Below are 19280 nucleotides of genomic sequence, written 5' to 3'. Positions count from 1 at the left end.
GTGCCTATTTGTGTTCTCTTTAACCCTAACCGTACCAAACATCTAAAAACCTCAATTCAGAAAGCGTAGGCACAAGCAGGTATCCCACGTGATGCCATTGCGTCATCATGCGAACAGTCATGGTGAAGGAAAGCTTGGCCGGGCAAGCTACACCCCCATGGCAAGGTATGCCTGTGTATGGGCATGGCACCCGAAGGGTTGGGGGTTTCGAAACCGCACCCGAGAAAAGTTTTCTCTTCTTCTTTCTTTCTTTCCTCCTTCTTTCCTTCCCCGTTGCCAAAAAGCAACTGGGGCGTTACTTTCAACATGGGAATACGTTATGAAGTACATGTATCTATAATTAGTGAAAAGATATAGCTCAGCAGCCAACAAAATGTAATTGTCTATAGTATACAAATATTGACTGCTATGAGGGGCATGGTTAAAATTATAGGCCCAAGGTGATCTCAAAACCATGACTATTGAGATCATCGCGGGCCTATAATTTTAACCATGCCCCGAATAAAATGCAGTCAAGATTTATTTTATATACCAAATCTTAAGATTCTTTTGAGATTCTGTTTGGTTAAAAGCATCGATTTTGGGAAGAGAAATTAATAGTTTTAATGCGAACAGCACAGATTACAAGCTGCGATTTCCGTGTAATTATAGCAAAAGTAACCCAGGCAAAAGAAGAAATAAAACAAACAAACACGCGAAAAAATTAACGTGTGCATAATATCATTTTACGCTGGAAAGCACATGCAGAACTATGACCAGGGCATAGTTAATTTTGTGGGCAAAGTCAAAACTATGCCCGCGCTTTTAACCAATCAGATGGAGAGAATCTTTAGATGAGGTATATAATAGGCCCTATTCGACAAACAAGATTTTCTGAATTGGCCATATTTTTATGTGTAAGAAAATCAATCGCATTATCGTGTTCACTCTAGCTTGGGCTATATTCGACTCATTGGAACGTTCTAAAGGACCCCCCTCCGTGACTGTCAAGGTAAAATTAATTTATTAATTATAATTATGAAGGTTAATTTTACGCAATGCTAGCTTGAAATGCGCGAATATGTCGAAAGTGGCCCAACTTGTTTTTTGATGATTTAGTTAATTGAGCATAGCATTTGATCCCGAACTAGTAAAGAAACCAAATAAAGTTTTTCTGTTAGCCAAGGTGTTACTGCAATTAACATTGTTACCATAATCTCTTGTTTTTATTTTCTGAAAAGCAAAATTGCAATGGTATAATTTTTCTTGTCACGGTCTGTACTTGTTAAAAACGTAATGTAGCTTATTTTTCAGTTTTCGCCCTGTTTATTTTTTACATAGCTTATTTTTGTTACACCACAGGCTGTTTATTTTCTTCTGACTATTATTTAACTTCTATTTGCTTTACTCGTGCATAGAGTCATACTGTAAAAGCTGCACTTGTAATGGTCAAATGTTGGTGATTTCATACTACTTGGCTTGCTTTTATGATTTTTTAACATCTTAGACCTAGTCCACACTAGTATATTTTTCGTCATTAATTACCCGATTATGACACGATATTATTACAATGCTTCATTGACCTTCCTTTTTATTCTGTTTTCGGATGACCTCAGTAATTACCCTTTTCAACATTTCTTTTGTTACATTCAGTGAGATTTCTTTTGTGCTATTCAGTAAGGGTAGTGAACTATCCCAGTGTGTGATTCTGTCTGGGTCAGTACTGTGCTTCTGACTGTTGGAATGAATGGATGATACTGGTGTGACTAAAACATTTTGCTTTGATTTCCAGTCAACTTTGAGTGAGTAATTTGTATTTAAGGTTATTAATTATTTTAAACTGTTGTGATTTGGTAGTTCACAGCATCTTACGAATGGTAGTGAGCTTTGGCAAAAACTGCATTGCTCAATTCATAGTGAGCGTGTAGAAGAATTAAAATATCACAGATATACTTTTATAGGTACTGCGGTTCTTGAGTTACGTTGTAAAGAGGGCTAAAACAACAACACTTTTGTAAAATGTACATAACTAATTAACAACAATAAATTAAGCAAGTTTGCAAAGTATACGATTTGTAGAATGAACTTTTGCAAAACATCAAGGTGTTAATTTTCACTAATATATTGATCTAGATAATGAAAATCAATTTTTAGGTTGCTTCGACCAACAATACCTCATCTACTCTTAAGTACCTAATTAAAGTATTCTTTTAAAATGGAAAGGTCTTGATTAGATTCTTTATTCAGTGACTTATTTTTGTTAAATTTATATGCCAACATTGTCTCATGTATGTGATTGTCCTAAGTTATTGAAAGTGAATAAAGGCCTTCTTTGTCTGGACTTCTACATTAGTATTAACATCCCAATGTTTGCAAGTTGGTGTGAACAACCAATGCACTGTAGAAGTAGTGATGTAACTGGATGGCCTAATTTAGGCCGAACACAAATCGGTCCCATTTGGATACAAAGAGTAATTTTTTGGTAACTTTTTTCCATTTTTTTAAAATCAACCACAAATGATTGCAGTACTTCGCTCTAGGTCGAGGGACTCTCCAAATCCACAATTTTTTTTAAATTTCTTTCCAATTTTTTTTAAAATGATGGCAGCACTTAATGTTAGGTCTTGTGTACAAATCAATAGGGCATGCAATGTGGCAAATTTGCATCTTCCTTGGGATTTTGGATTGCCGTGTTTTTATTTCTCGAATAATCTCAACGAATGAGGTCTTAAATTCAAGCTAAAACATGCAGCTATTGGCTGTTGGTTCAAATTATGACATACCTGCCTTTTTTAGGATATACAGGGTGTGAACGTAACTTGTACCTTAATTATTTGGCTTATTGTATTTATTCAAATTCTATGAAGCATAGAGGTTACTGCTTAAATCATGTTCAAGAATAGGAACTGTTTTATTTGGCCCCGCCTTTAGGCAGTAAATTGGCTATGGTGAAACATCCAGTGTATTTTCCTATATGCCCAGTCTTATTACTTGGTAAACAATTGTTCACCAATCAGTAAAGCATGTTTATAATCAGGTGACGGCTAGAATCCGATAGTAAACATGATTATAAAATGAGGCTAAAATTTTCATACACTGTACAGTCTCATTGCAAGATTAAGTGGGCTAAATTGTCCTTGTCATGTGGGGCAGGATTTGATACTGGCATACGAACGAGGGTATGAGATATTGGGAACTATTTCCTAGCTTCTTAGCCACAGGGTTGGTGCGCTACAATAGCTATTCAAGACACTTGGTAGTAAGGGATAAACTGGGTATATGAAAAGTGGTTGGAAATGGAATTGGAAACAAAAACTGACAGAGTGCCATATAACATGGGGGGGGGTCTTTGATAAATTTGGTATGCAGATATGCCACACAGACTTTCTGATGCTGACCGTGACTTTCTCTATACCTTATTTTTGCAACCCATCAGTATACCAATTTTTCACAAAAAGCAGCAAAGCCATAATTGGGCACTTTTAAGGGCACTCTTGCTCAAATACCCCCAATTCAGCCCATTGTTCTGCACTGAAAACCAACCCATCGATATACCAAAATGGCTGAAAAGATATCCAAAAAAGTGGCACATGCCCGTATACCTTTAACCAGCGAGAACCCCCCCCCCACCCCCCGATTACATTACTTTGGAAATTGTTTTAAATTATTTTTCTATCTTACACAGATATAATGGCAAACCGACCAAAACGGCAGTGGGATTTACTGAATGACCCTGTTTGCAAGTACTGTAAGAGGAGGTTCATCAACAGCATCCCTCGTTATTTATCTCATCTTCGTCATCACAAGTTGACAATAACACCATACTGGTATAGCAATCCTCATTTACCACCCAAGGCAAGATGTGCTACTCTCCCAAGGAGGAAACAGAAGTATGATCCGAGGACAATTTGTGCTAAGAAAAACGAACCAAAAGATGATAAAACTCAAATGCAGGCAACCATGATGAATACGCTTTTTCTTCCAATCACAGAAAGATGTGCCCCCTTTCAAGAAAACCAAAACCAAAAAAGGCATGTGGCGAAAGGCAAACCAAGAGTGAGTAATAAAAGCAAAAGATCTTCCTCAGTAGAGTTGGAAAGCAAAAGGCATGTAATTAAGAATCAAAAATCCACAAATCATGACAAATCTTTCAATTATTGTGGAAATGTTGGTAAGCATAGTATGGTACATAACTGTAGCTACTGTAACAAATCCTTTAATGACATGAGCAACAAGAATAAGCATGAAAAGGTACATAGAGGAGAAAAACCCTATAACTGTATCTACTGTAACAAGTCCTTCAGTGACATGAGCAACAGGAATCGACACGAAAAGTTACATATACATGTAGGAGTAAAACCTCATAAATGTAGCTACTGTAACAAGTCATTCAGTCAAATGAGCACCAAGAATCGACATGAAAAGATACATACAGGAGAAAAACCTCATAAATGTAGCTACTGTAACAAGTCATTCAGTGAAATGAGCACCAAGAATCAACATGAAAAGATACATACAGGAGAAAAACCTCATAAATGTAGCTACTGTAACAAGTCATTCAGTAATTTAGGTAAAAAGAATCGACATGAAACGATACATAGAGGAGAAAAACCTTATACATGTAGCTACTGTAACAAGTCCTTCAACCAAATAAGCAACAAGAATAAACATGAAAAGATACATACAGGAGAAAAACCTTATAAATGTAGCTACTGCAACAAGTCCTTCAGTTATATGTGCACCAAGAATCAACATGAAAAGATTGTACATAGAGGAGAAAAACCTTATAAATGTAGCTACTGCAACAAGTCCTTCAGTTATATGAGCACCAAGAATCAACATGAAAAGATTGTACATAGAGGCGAAAAACCTTATAAATGTAGCCACTGCAACAAGTCCTTCAGTTATATGACCACCAAGAATCAACATGAAAAGATTATACATAGAGGAGAAAAACCTCATAAATGTAGCTATTGCAACAAGTCCTTCAGCCAAATGAGCAACACGAATAAACATGAAAAGATACATAGAGGAGAAAAACCACATAATTGTAGCTACTGTAACAAGTCCTTCAGCCAAACGAGCAACAAGAATAAACATGAAAAGACACATAGAGGAGAAAAACCTCATAAATGTAGCTACTGCAACAAGTCCTTCAGCCAAACGAGCAACAAGAATAAACATGAAAAGACACATAGAGGAGAAAAACATCATACATGTAGCTACTGTAACAAGTCCTTCAGTCAAATGGGTAACAAGAATCAACATGAAAAGATACATACAGGAAAAAAACCTTATAAATGTAGCTACTGTAACAAGCCCTTCAGTCAAATGGGTAACAAGAATCGACATGAAAAGATGCATACAGGAAAAAAACCTTATAAATGTAGCTACTGTAACAAGTCCTTCAGCCAAATGGGCCACAAGAATCAACATGAAAAGACACATACAGCAGAAAAACCTCATAAATGTAGCTACTGCAACAAGTCCTTCAGTCAACATGTCAATGGGTAACAAGAATCAACATGAAAAGATACATACAGACCTGAGAAAAACCTCATAAATGTAGTACTTCACTCAGACATGTATAGGCCACAAGAACCAACATGTAAAGATACGTAGAGGAGAAACATCCTAGGCAAAAAACAATTGTTATGATGTCCTTAAATGGGAAAAATCAGAATGGCCATTTGTTCAGTCAGTCCATTTTTTTAACCTTCAATTGTTAAAAATACCACATATTAAATAATGTTTCTTCCATTTGTCAATTTTGACTACGGTACTGGATAATTGTTAGATAATCAATTTAGGACTAGCCTTTCAATAAAACATTCATTTTAAAGTGGAACACATTGTGATTTTGAACAGAATCTGTAAAAATCATCACTAAAAAAAATTGCGACCCTGATTTTTCAAGATTTAGGGTCGGTCGCTGTAGGCAACACCACAATTTTTTGGCCCTATATATGCAGCTACTGTAGCAAGTCATTCAGTGAAATGGGCAACAAGAATCAACATGAAAATATACATAGAGCAGAAAAACCATAATTATGATGTCCAAATTGCTCTGTTGGCCTATAAATACAACAAATTTGGCTGATTCCAGTTAGGTGTAAGTTGGGACATGTGTAAACATTACAAATATGCCAAAAAAATCAGGTTTGAAAGAAATTAACCAATTTCATATTATCATCATCATCAGCCAATATCATCCCACTGCTGCGCAAAGACCTCTCCTATACCACAGTTGTTTGAATGGATCATTTATAAGTTTTTCAAACAAAACATCGTGTACAACCGACTTTTAGGCTTAAACAGCTAAATGTGATATCATGCTAATGTACACAGATACTTTTGAGTCATTCTCAACTTTAATTTCCCCTGTTTTACAAAACTATTCCCTTTTATAGCATTTTTATAGCTTTTTCGGATATAAAATGTATCTATTAATGACAAAATTGGTGGCGCTATTTAGTTACTGGAAATTACTCGTTGTTTTTTCACCTATTTCAACTGTTTTAATGGCAGTATTAATCACCTATTCCTTGCAAATAAAGAAATATGATTTAGGATAAATAGCGCCATCTATAGTTTGCATTTAGTTAATAATGAAGCCAATTCTATATACATAAAACAACCGTGCCTAAATTCTGCCAATTTCTTCTGTTTCCTGCAATTCCTGTCCAGGCTGCTGTTCCCAAGTAGCTAACTACCTCATCTTGCCATCTAACTCAAAATCTTCCTCTTTTCCTTGCTCATGATTTAATGGTTGCCACTCTGCTAAGAGCTGATTCAATAGACCTTTTCATATCATGTGAATGGGCATCGGAAATGTTTGCAAAATAATCACATGGACGCGAGTGTCTTTACACGCCTGTGTAAACGCTCCTCAACTGTGTGCATTGACACAACACACAACTGGCGTTCGTAAAATCTCATCTACACGCATAGAGAGTGTTTTTGATGAAAGCTAAATTAATACAAAACAGTCGTAAACATGCTAATACAATAGATTGGTCTTACAATCGTAATTGTTGGTAATTTATTCGCTCAAGCTCCATTAATTTATAATTTTGTCTATGCATGGTACCTGGATTATTATCTTTCATCAAAAGCACTCTACATGCTTGTAGATGAGGTTTTACGGTATCTCAGCATCATCCTTTCCATGTTTCTGTTAATGTACTTTTGTATCTGCTGAAAGCTGCCCATGCTGCTTGTGTTGTTCTCTATATTTCCTGCGGCTGGTTCCCATCTGGCTAAATCTCTTGTCCTAGGTATCTGTAGTTGGTTACCTGTTCTAGTGGCGGCGCCAGAAATTTTTTCGGAGGGGCATTAGGGGGACAAAGTGAATTTCAAGGGGGGAGGGACAAAATCAAAAAATTTTGTGAAAAATTACCGCAAAAAGTGTACATTTTAGTAATTTTGGGGTTTTTCTGGGGGGGGGCAACAGGGGGGGCAAGAGTTCTGACTGGGGCATTTGCCCCCCCCATGCGCCGCCACTGACCTGTTCCAATGTTTCCCTTCCTATTTTGATTTCCTTGATATCTGTATACATCTTGAAAGGCGGTTAGGGTTAAGGTAGCTGCCTCAGATACAACACCCTTGCAGGAAAATAGCTCCTGTGTCAAATCAATCAGGTCTATTCATTTAAATCTTTAAATTGATCATAACTAAGAAAGGTATTTTCCCACCTATTTCATGAGTCTTATAAGAATTGTAAAATTCTTATATTTTTGAATTCCCTAAATTTTGACAGTTTTTGATTTTAGTTTCTCCCTTCAGAGTGTTGTGTTTTTCCCTTGCCCCTTTTATCACCAAAAAAGAAAATCACAAACTTGCACTTGTTAGAACAAACTTTAATGTTTTTCCATCCTGAAATTACCTTGGGAAAACAAAAACAAAATATGGCTAATATTTTGAATGACATCATTTAATTATCCAAATTTGGGGATTTCCCCTCTTAAAATATTGCAAATCTTATCATCTGAATTCAAACAAACAGTCTCCGCTCTTCCTGTTTTTCTAATCTATAAAATATTTCAAGTAGGCCTATATTTTCAAGCAGCATGCAAACAAATCAGACATCATCTCCTGATGAACTTTGGCATCTTTCTATTGTCGTGCATGAAATCATATTGGGAAATTTTAGTTGTGTTCATATGGTGGTCAAGCCCTTGGGTTTTCAGTTGCGTTAAGATTTCACTTGGTGTATCAGACCACGAAGATGCACTCTGCATTTCAAATTATGGTTTATTTGTTGTTTTGGGTTCCGAGTTGGATGAGGTTCGAGGTAAGGTTAAAGTTAGGGCTTATTGCATGGGTTATAGAATCATTATTAGGGTTAGAGTTTAGGATTACATCTGCAATCAGGTACAGTCACAATTAATCATAATCAAAAAAGCAAAATGCTATCCGGGATGCCATCATTATTTAAACTGAATTTAAGTCAATCATCAATAGTATAATTTTTTCACATATATAATTGAACAAGGGTTCAAATTCATATTGCTAAACTAATGAATGACACAGACCAGACAAATGGGCAAAATTCTTCAACTTTTCTGAATTCATGGAACTTGAATACAATCTGGCTGAGTGTAAATGAAGTTTGGTTTAATTTTTGTGCAAAGTTAAGTTCAGAACGGAGTCCTATATTCACCTGGGCCTATTCAATTGCTACTTTTCGCTAGAATAAACATGGTAAAATTCACAACTTGGTGTCAGTTCTCATGAGAACACAACTTGGTGTAATCTTAAAATAACGTGACAGTGTGAGCGTGGCACATCATTCTAAAAATAGACTCTGTGTATTGATAAATTGACAGATATGACCTGCTCATATCAGTCCGCAAACTGCAGATTTTATCACTTGAATGCACCTTTATCAGCATCAAACATTCTCCGACAGCATTGTCTACATTGAAGTACTGAGATTAAGATATCATAGCAAGTCACATTCAAAGCTAAGAAGTGTAAGCTTACCACCTACACATATTGAACAAAACTAATTCTTTCCAAAAACTGAACCTTTCTTGATATTTCACTAAGGAGTACCATCTTCAAGCCGTACAGTGATCATCTCCTTTGCAGGGGTAAGATCACTGATATCATCATGGCCACTGCGTTCTATGCCACTTTAGAGAACACTTTACAATGTCCAGTCTGCAAGAACCTTTTCGTTGGGCCACACATACCAAAGGAACTGCCGCACTGCTCTCACATAAGCTGTCTGCCGTGCCTCGAAATGCTAGCAGAGCGACTCCGTGATAGCCGATGTCTGCCAACTTAACTGTCCTGAATGTCGCACAGTTGCCTACATCACAAAGGAGCAAATTAAACAGCTGAAGACTAATCTACACTTGTGGAATCTTGCCAAGGCGCATCATGAATATTCATTACATAAACAGCAGACGCAACAGAAGTCACTGGCGGAAGAAGCGATGAAAAGAATGTCTGGACTTAGCATCCAAAACACACCTTCATCTTCTGATCCTGAACATGATGATTACGTTGAAATGCGTAATACCACGCAGCACTCTACAGTGCAGCAGATGGATGACACCGACGCAGATTCACATATTGAACATACGTATTATCTAGAACCTAAGCAAAAGAAACCATCTAATCTAATCGGGCGACCACTACCAGAACCACCAACACAGGACAGTCCTCATCAAGTAAGCCCAACAAGCCCATCAAGACTAAAAATGCATCACAAAAACTCATCTGAAACTGGCAAAAAATCAGCTACTGTTGAAAGTGTTAGTTTAAACATTGAGCACCCCATCAAAGCTTATAGTTTGGTAATTTTGAGCAGGCCCAAGCTATTACACGCACACCAGATGGTTTGCTGGCTGTCTGCGATTTCAAGCAAGCAATCGTTCTACGGTATTCGAGAAACAGAAAGGCAATTACAAAAAGAAAACTCGGCTTGAACTTTTAGAGAAGAATCTTATGAGGCCAGCAGATGTAGCTGTTTTACTTATCACCCCACCCAAGAAAAAAGGTTCCTTATCCAAAAAGTCGAAGGAGCAAGCGGGGACATCATCCAAGAGTAACTATGTGTATCTAGTAGCACGACACACTGGGGTTGAAGTTTACACCTCGCAAGGGAAGTATGAGAGAACTATACGCCCTTGTGAAACAGACGGTATCTGTTGTGTGACGACTCACGGTTGATGGTCGAATACTGATGGGTGATATCAAGCGATTTGTCGTCACCGAACATGACAGCGAAGGGAAAGTCTTGCGGACAGATGCTGGCGTGAAAAGCGAAACCGGCTCGAATCGAGGCACTCTATGGCTCCCGTGTTGCTATCAGTCATTTTAGAAGCGGGAAAATTGAACTTGTCGACATGGCAACGGAAAGTTCCATTCTAACTATGGACGTCTCTGAAGCGCTAGGCATGTGTTACTTGAAGAAAAGCGACACTATTCTTGTTGTGAAGAGTGAAACCAGTTCAACCCCAGGAACAATTTTGTATAACACCGGTATGGTAAAACAGTATTGTTGTAAAACAGGACAGCTAGTGGGTACATTGGTCAAGGACTTGTACCACCCATTTGATGTAGCGATAACTAGCGATGGCTTCTTAACAGTCGCTGATGAGAAGAACATTATCATATACACCGGGAATACACACCAAGTTGTGTTATATGAAACATGAATAAGAACAGTTTGCAATATCGGTGGTGCAAGTACAAGAACTTTGACTATTTACTTACATGCAGATTAAAATCCTGTATTATATTGAGCTATTCCAGATGAAATCCATACACCCCCTGATAGAAGATATAACCTTAATCTGCAGCAAGAGTGAATTTCAAATCGGGGTTACCTGAATGGGTGACTCCATTTGAAATCTACACTCCCTGTGTGGAAGATTAAGGTCATGTCTTCCATAGGGGCATGTGAAATGGAATAGCCCATTGCTCAGTGGAAACACTAAATGGTTGTTTTTTCTTAGACTATTATCTTTTGCAAAATTCCTTCACAGTTTTTATTTTGGCACAATTTATGGTGTAAACATGAAGTCTGCTTCTGATTGGCTAATTGAATCACATCATAATCACATCGGCACCTCATTCACAGATCAATTGTGTGATGCAGTCTATAATTTAAGCGAATGTACAAGGTGGGATAAAAACTGAAAAGGATCTTTGCAACAGGCTGTAGTAGCATTAATTTGAACTAATAACTGTCCAGTAACCCTGAACTAGAACTGACTTGGTTCCTCTGATTGCGATGCCTTCAAATACGCATTGCTATGAAGCAGCCACCGAGCCTGCTAGGATGGTGACTGGACTGCAATTGGTTTATTGCCAGGGATGCTTTGCCACTGCCAGAGTTGAAACAGTACTACACTGAACATCGCCAATATAGTAAACTGTAAATATGTTTATTTTCCTTTGCAACAGCAAAACTTTGAGCGAGTTATGAGTAATACTTATTGTACATTCATAACCTCATTAACAGGGGTAGCGCTGGCTTCAAAATTTAAGGGGTCCGAGTGATTTTTGTTGGACTCATTCAGCCCTCCAAAAGTCAAATTTAAGGGGTCCAATGGGAATTTTAAGGGGTCCGAGTCCAACTATGGAAACATCACCCACTAATATTAGAGGTTACGATATGCTGGACATGGGGTTGTATTATGCATTTTACATCACAAAATACAGCGTGCAATAATTATGAGAGCCTCCCAGGGGTAAAATTTCAAACTGCTAAAAAAAAAGGTAAATATTGCTTGCATCCGGCCTGCTAAAAATTGTATTCGTCGCAAGCAGGAAAATGTAAGTTTCCATATTAAAGCCTACTATTTCTCAAGTTTGTTTCGAGCATTTAGTTTAAAACATGCCCCATGAATGTGTGCTCAAAATCACTTGCACTTGCCCCCCCCCTCCTTTGACTTGCCAAAATTGCCCCCGGCTGCCAACAAATTCTTGCCCCCCCCCCCCCCTCCCAATTTTACCCTCATAATTGCACAACCTCTGAACTTCAAGAAAATCCAAAATATGGGAGTGTAAACCCCAAAACTAGGGGTTGTTTTTTACAATCCAGTCCTTGTTCAGGGGTTGTTTTTTACAATCCAGTCCTATTTGTTTGTCCATCATGTATAAATGTTATTGTTAGTGGAGCTTTTTATTTAGTCAGAACGCCAACCCTTAATTATCGAAAAGCGTAGTCCTAACCCTAATTCTGACCTTTCACCTCCTAAACCTGAATCAACCCCTTCAAAACTGGCAAAGTTCTGAAAAATTATGATCACACGACGTGACTATGTTTATGTGTATTCTTAATGTAAAAGGTGCAGAATTCAACACCCCAAATCTTACCATGTGCCGCTAATTCACTGCAATTTTATCCTATATTGCCATCAATAAAGAATACAAAGTTGACTTTTTTTGTGTTGAGGAAACTCCATTTTTACTTAGCATGACATGAAAATTAGTTAAATGATGATTTACTATGGTATAAAACTCCCGATAAAACGATCATCAGTAGTAAACATTAATGCATGATCGGGGAAATCCCCCACTGATATAAGGGAGAGATTCTTTCGCAAGTGGAGTCAATTGTCACACTATTTCATTCGCAGAGCCTTGACTTGCACAATGTTTCAACAGATTGGTAGATTGGTATTCAGAGTAAACGATCTGATATAGTTCTTGGAGCATTTATTTTGACATTCTGTCTGAAATGATCGCATTTGTTTTGTGCCCTGTCCATAAGGTTTTACATGCCTGAGTTTCTGTGCGTCTGAGATATTCTTGGCGAACGCATTAGGTAAGCTGAACGTTAATTTTATTGCGTCCCAACAACAGTTCCGCGCGTCCCTGACGCGCAGACGCGCACCAGCGCGACCCTTGCTCATTAATAAACACGATGTGTGCGATCCAATTACATTTAGTTATTTGTGAAAACGCGAATGCAAATCGAGGTCATTAATATCTCACAATTGACCGCAAAATGCGTAATTGTTCCAATGTCGCACACAATTGACCGGCGTTTGCGTGTTGTTGTGCGTCGAACAAACTGCACGCGCACTGGCTGCCGTATTTGGATTGCGCGCTACCATATTTGCACAGATTGCGATACACACTTTTGTTATTGGTCGTCCTGTTTTAGCCTGATCGATTTTTGGAAAGGGAAGATGTAAAAATCATCTATTTTTATAAACTTTTGAGCAAAATTTTGTGTTATTTTGTAAGGTGAAGAGATTAAAGTAACGGTTATGAATGAGGTTAATAACTTTGCATCGGTATATGTCAAGCATTGTGAAAAATCTAAACATTTTGCTTTGGACCTCGGAATATCCCTCGGTTCCAAAGGCAAAATGTTTAGATTTTTCACAATGCCCTCCAAATAAACGATGCGCAGTTATTAATCTCTAATTGTACTAATTTTATTTATAGTCTATGATTTTACTTCATTTACTCTTAAAAGATGTGTTATAATTGGTGTTCTTCATACTCAATGTAAGATAATATTGCATTAGAGTAGCGTGATATCCATAGCTGTGAACTATTGCTATAAATGGTACTGAAAGTAAACCCATGACAGTGTGAAATTGTTACATTGATGTCTTTTACTATGTTTGTATGTTTAAAAGGGCCCTTATTTTATTATGGAGATGGGAATGTATTATTAGTCAGGGCAAGTGAATTGTACTTAAAATTATTTTGATTTATGTTTTCAAAGTATTATATAACTTTTGTTCCATTATATCTAAATTGGCATGCTTTTGCAGGTATGAATTATTGTGTACCGTATTTGACCTATATATAATTAGCAATGACATTTTTCAAGCATGCAGCTGTATAAGTGACCTCCTTTTCGAAGCGCCTGAACAAATAAAATTGGTCAAATGTCTGAATAAATTAACCATAAACAAAGATTTTGACTTCAAATCACTGTTTTTTGATGTTTCTGTGTGAACAATTCCAAATTTTGACTTATGATTCATTGTTTTAAGAAACTCCCAAAAAGTATTGTATAAAGTAATAATAATTGACGAAACTAAGAAAGAATCGTAACTTCCAATTGAACTCGTCAGATATTTTCCCAGATTGTTTTTGGGACAACCCACTGAGAAACTACTATAATCCAACCAGTGAGTCTCAAAATTATCGGGGGAAATAAACCTGGTGAACGCACATGAAATGTGTCCTTCTCGTTTAACCTGCACTTATGAATCTATACCTTTTGTCACTTCGCATTTGGTTGGGATGTCACTGTCTGTTTTATGTTGTGTAGAGTTGAAACACATGCGGTGCTCTCATAACCACAGCACAACATGCTCATGTGTAATGGCGGCACAATCAGAATGCATGATTTCTCACAGTCATACAGAGTATTATGCCTAAAACAAATCAAAATAAGTATGCTGAACAGTGTCCTTCAAATTGTTGATTTCTTTATAGTTGCTGCGATAAAATCCTGGGGGGGGGGGCACTCTGTATACTTTCATGTGTTGTCATCCTCAAGCAGGCCCTCAAATTTCACACCCTAAACGCTGATCTGGAGGATGTGAAAATACCAACCCTAATCACTGACCTTCTTGTAAAAATGGGACCCTTTTCACGGACCAATAATGACACCCTTTTCACTGATTACGATATAAAAAAATGTACCCTTTTCACCGCTACCCATAACGTGGTCTGCGCAAACCTCGACGATGCATGAAAAAAGTACCCTTCCTGTGGATTTCTTTTGAGTGCCCCCACCCCATTTATTCTGAGTGCCCCGGGATAAAATTAAGCTGAATAGGAACTTTATAGCAAGTTAATGACAAATTACCAGATTCTCTTCCAAATGCAGTATTTACCTGTGTATAATCTGTGTGTCACACAAAATGTCTGTATGGTTTATGGAAATGCCCTATGGGAGAAATTCCTCAAGACCTAAAAACAGTTCCCACAATACAGCCCCCCCCCCCCCAACAAACAAACAACCCACTACAATCTAAAACAAGTACTTCTAATCAAATGATGTGCAGAATGCATGGGCATCAATCCTGAGGGGCCTCCCACTTTCTGGCAAAATACCCATTTTTGGTTCTTTTAAGCCACTTTTTGACAATTCAGGCTAAATGCCCGGTGGGGTCACTCCCTGGCAGGGGGGATGCATAGGACCGTTACCATAAGTACAAATTACCCCCTTTTCGCAGTCGATTTCAAGGACAAATCATGAAATTTTACCCCTTTTTTACTCCAAAACAAGGACAAAATGGTTCTCTGAAACACCCCTATTTTTTAGATTCCGTGGACACATTTGCAATTTTGACCCTATTTCAACATTTCAAGGAAGGGATTTTTAGGCCTATGAATGTTTGTTTTTTTCAGTAATTAACAAGGGCATCACATAATTCAAGTAGTACCCCTTGCATATAAATCAGAACCGAGAACAATATTGATCACGGGATGAGTTCAAAGTAGGAAACCAAATTTATTCCTGTGATTTTTTTATCTGGCCACGGGATCAGGAGAAAATAATAAGAACCCCTTTTTTTCCATTTTCGCAGACATTTGTGCAATAAAACACCCCTATTTTTCCAATTTCACAGACAATTTTGTCCGCGGACATGCCCTAAAAATGACCCCTTATTCCTTGATTTTGGTAACGATCGTGCGGTCAGTATTGCAAGTTGTGTGACCCCACCGGGCTAAATGTCCTCCACCCCATATTTCAAGATGGCTTGATGCTACTGGCAGAATGCAATTATTCATTTGTAATTTTAGAAGAAGCAATGTTGCAATGTACATATCTCATTTGATCAAAGTTTATTAACTCCAGATTGGGTGCAACAGGCACAAAACCATGCAAAGGTTCAAAGGTCATGCATGACTGTAAAACACTCAAGGATATTTATTCGGGATTTCCCCAACCGTATTGTTCAGTCTGCTGTTTATCTCAAAGCAAACAAGAAATAATCTGATTAAGATTAGAAATATGTCACACTATTTTTGCATATCTCTGTAATTGCATCAGAGAGTATATTGGGAGATGTTACACCAACTTGCAGGACCAGTAACCAGGATTTGTTGCAAGGCAGGGGGGGGGGGGAGAATTGTGAGATTTCCACAATGTGGGCTTTTTCCCTAAGGGGCTGTGCAATAATTATGAGCTCCCCCGCACCCGAGGGAAAAATCGCTTCCCCCCTCTTGGCCCACCAAAATATCTTTGCCCCTCCCATTTGCACATGCCAAAGTTTTGAGGTCCCAATTTTCAAACCTTAAATGGTCTAGATATATGTTGCGAGCGCAGCAAGCACGAAAATTTGCATATTAAAGCGTTTCCGTACAGTTTTCCTAAGCCTTTTTAGAGCGTTATATTTAAAAAGTGCCCCATGAATGTGTGCCAAAAATTTTTCCTGCCCTCCCCTCTCGGCTGGCCAAAAATTTCTTGCCCCCTTCTTTTCGGCTGGCCAAAATTTTTTTGCCCCCTCCCAAATTTTACCCTCTGGACTCATAATTATTGCACAGTCCCTAAACAGATTTGCTTATTTTCAAAAAGTGGACTTGACCATACTAAAAGTTGACTTGTTTCAGGTTAATATGAATGGTTTAACATGGAAAAGTAGTTCCTCTATTAATTTTTCTTCATAATTTGGACCTTCTTGGGTACATTTTTCGAGCACTCCTTGATTGGTAGTCATTTTAAGCAATTTCCTTAAAGAGGGTTCAGAAATCAAGTAATTCATGACTGGTGTCATTTTAATTATGTGTTGAAAGGGGATAATTTTGGTCCCTTGTGTCACCTGATATATACAAACAAATAAATATTTTTCAAATAAACTGTAACACTATATCTTTCTCATTGTCATATTATTTGAGTGTGATATTGACATCTGTTACACATGTCTCTTCACATTTTTGTCACAAAATGAAAAGAAGATACAAATTTGAGTAACTGCTGGTAATGATCCTTTATTTACTAGCTGTCTTTGTGTGGTTCAGTTACTTTCTAAGCAATGTTTTGAGATTAAAAGTTTTGAAAACCCTCAGCTATACTTGAAAAAATATAGCGCAAATTGCAACTTAGTTAGAAACTCAAGCAAATAAATGCATAAGTTTCTGTCAGCCAAGTTATTTTGGCAAAGACAACTGAATATCAACCGTGAACAGAATTAAGTTAATAATTATTTTTATAGTGATGTAAAACTAAAAGCAAAAGTGATGAAATCATCATTTGGCTTCCTGCGAAAATCTTCATTTTCTTCACATAATTCCAAGCCATAAATATCTGGAACAGAAGAAATGTATTGAAAATTTCGACCAAAGTCAAAACCCCCAGCAAGTTACCACCACCAGGAATGGAACCCGGGACCACATGCACCAAAGACGAGTCTGACAGTTAGACCATGCTCTGCTACAACAGTTAGAGTAATCTTAACATATATCTCTGGACCAAGAAGCTGGGAACACTTAGATTCTGATGAAACTTTGATCCACATATGAAGTCACAAAAAGGGATAAGTGCCAACAAAAACTACATGTGTAAATGTGTTACCCTTTTGCCGACCAGGCTGCTGAGCACATACTCAAAATTTTGTGCAAAGGTTACACATACCTAGACTGACTCCTATTACAATATCCAATTATGTTCCACATAACGTAATAATTGTCCCTAATTAATGAAACCAGATAACGATCCAAGTTCACTAGTCCATGCCTTATGCATGTATTCAAAGATACTACCAGTGAAAATCCAGAAAATCATCCAAAACCAAGTTGTTTGCATTTTTGTAAAGAGTATGGATGTCCTAACATACCCTGCAAGTAATGACTGAAAATAACATAAATAGGAGTAAAATATCTACATTTTTGGTCAATGCTGGGAGAGTTTCCATACAAACACTTGTAGCTGTGTGTATTTGAATGGAGCGCCATATTTATCAAAACTACAGTTTTCTTCATTTTGCACAATTTTTTATATGAAAAAAAAACCCTGATAACATCACTTTTTAGGCAATTCCTACATAATTTTAATTTGTTACGGTTTTGATGGGATCACCAATGGCACCTTTCAACTGGGTCAATCAACTATCTGACAATCAATACAAGTAGGATACTTTGATCTGTGATACCAACGGGCTATTCCAATTGAAATCCATACACCCCCTATGGAAGACATTTCCTTAATCTCCCACACAGGGAGTGTGAATTTCAAATGGGGTTACCTGAAAGGTTGATTGCATTTTAAATCTACACCCCCTGTGTGGGAGATTCAAGTCATGACTTCCATAAGGGGTGTAATGCTTTCAACTGGAATTGCCCATTATTGCTATTGTAAGGTTGTTTAGGGTACAAACATAGATAACTTCTTATTTTATCTGTCACAATAATATCAAAATTATAGTCGGTTACCTACAGAAGAAAATTATCTTATCAATTTATTAAATGAGTAATTACCCAATCAGTTCATACATCCAAAAACACACCCAACCAATTGATCAATCATTCAATTAAATTACAAAATCAATAAATACAAATACAGTAGTGTGTCTAATTCGGTTATTCTAAAAATTAATTGCACTCATACACCCCAACACCCCCTTCCCCCACCATAAATACACAAGTAAGCACTGTAGGCCAACCAGGGACAAAAACACACAGTTGTTTACCACCTTACCCCCTAGAGATCCTTGGTCAATTTCTTGGCATATTTAACACCCCTCATGTACATGTATGACTCCCTTCCTCAAGTTTGTATGAGTTTTCAACTGTTAAATTTCACATAAACACAATTTAACCATGGTGTTATTAGCCGTACACAATGAGAGGTATTCATATCACAAAATGTGGATGCTATACACTCCTCTGTGGCTCAAAATCATTTTTTAAACTCTCCAACCATGGAGCTCCATTGTTGCAATCAGGCTCCACAGTTGGTATGTGTATAATATACACACACCTCCACCATTTGAATGCGGATGCACACAACACACATACATATTGAATCATCAAGGATGACAAACAAATAATTATTTACTAAATTGCCTTTATTTGCCAAGTCTGATTATCAGGTATTCATGCAACCACCAGTCCCTAACTGACACAGAGTGTTGCCATATATGCAAAGTTTGCACACGCGCACCATTGGGTTGCTCCGTCAGATGACACTTCCAAAATAATGTGCTGTTCCAGTTGAAATCCATGCACTCCTTATGGAAGTCATGACCTTAATCTACCATACAGGGAGTATGAATTTCAAATAGGGTTACCAAAATTGGTGACTCCATTCAAAATCTATACACCCTATGTGGAAGATTAAGGTCACTAGACTTCCATGGGTATGG

The 19280-nt window shown here is 37.5% G+C and overlaps 2 protein-coding genes across 2 annotated transcripts in view; one reads left to right on the top strand and one right to left on the bottom strand.

Annotated features, from left to right (window-relative positions):
• LOC140166776 (two pore channel protein 2-like) overlaps positions 1 to 19280 on the bottom strand; it is an 88096-nt gene that overhangs the window by 29701 nt on the left and 39115 nt on the right. The window lies entirely within an intron of this gene.
• Positions 1715 to 6007, top strand: LOC140166113 (uncharacterized). Its single transcript, XM_072189498.1, has 2 exons — positions 1715 to 1781; positions 3665 to 6007. Exons 1-2 carry the CDS (start codon positions 1727 to 1729, stop codon positions 5491 to 5493), a joined length of 1884 nt encoding a protein of 627 aa, XP_072045599.1. The 5' UTR covers positions 1715 to 1726; the 3' UTR covers positions 5494 to 6007.

This window comes from Amphiura filiformis, chromosome 12, assembly GCF_039555335.1.
Source record: "Amphiura filiformis chromosome 12, Afil_fr2py, whole genome shotgun sequence".
NCBI classification, from domain to species: Eukaryota; Metazoa; Echinodermata; class Ophiuroidea; order Amphilepidida; family Amphiuridae; genus Amphiura; species Amphiura filiformis.
The sequence above is the reverse complement of the archived record's forward strand: the minus strand, read 5'-3'. Positions and strand labels throughout refer to the sequence as shown.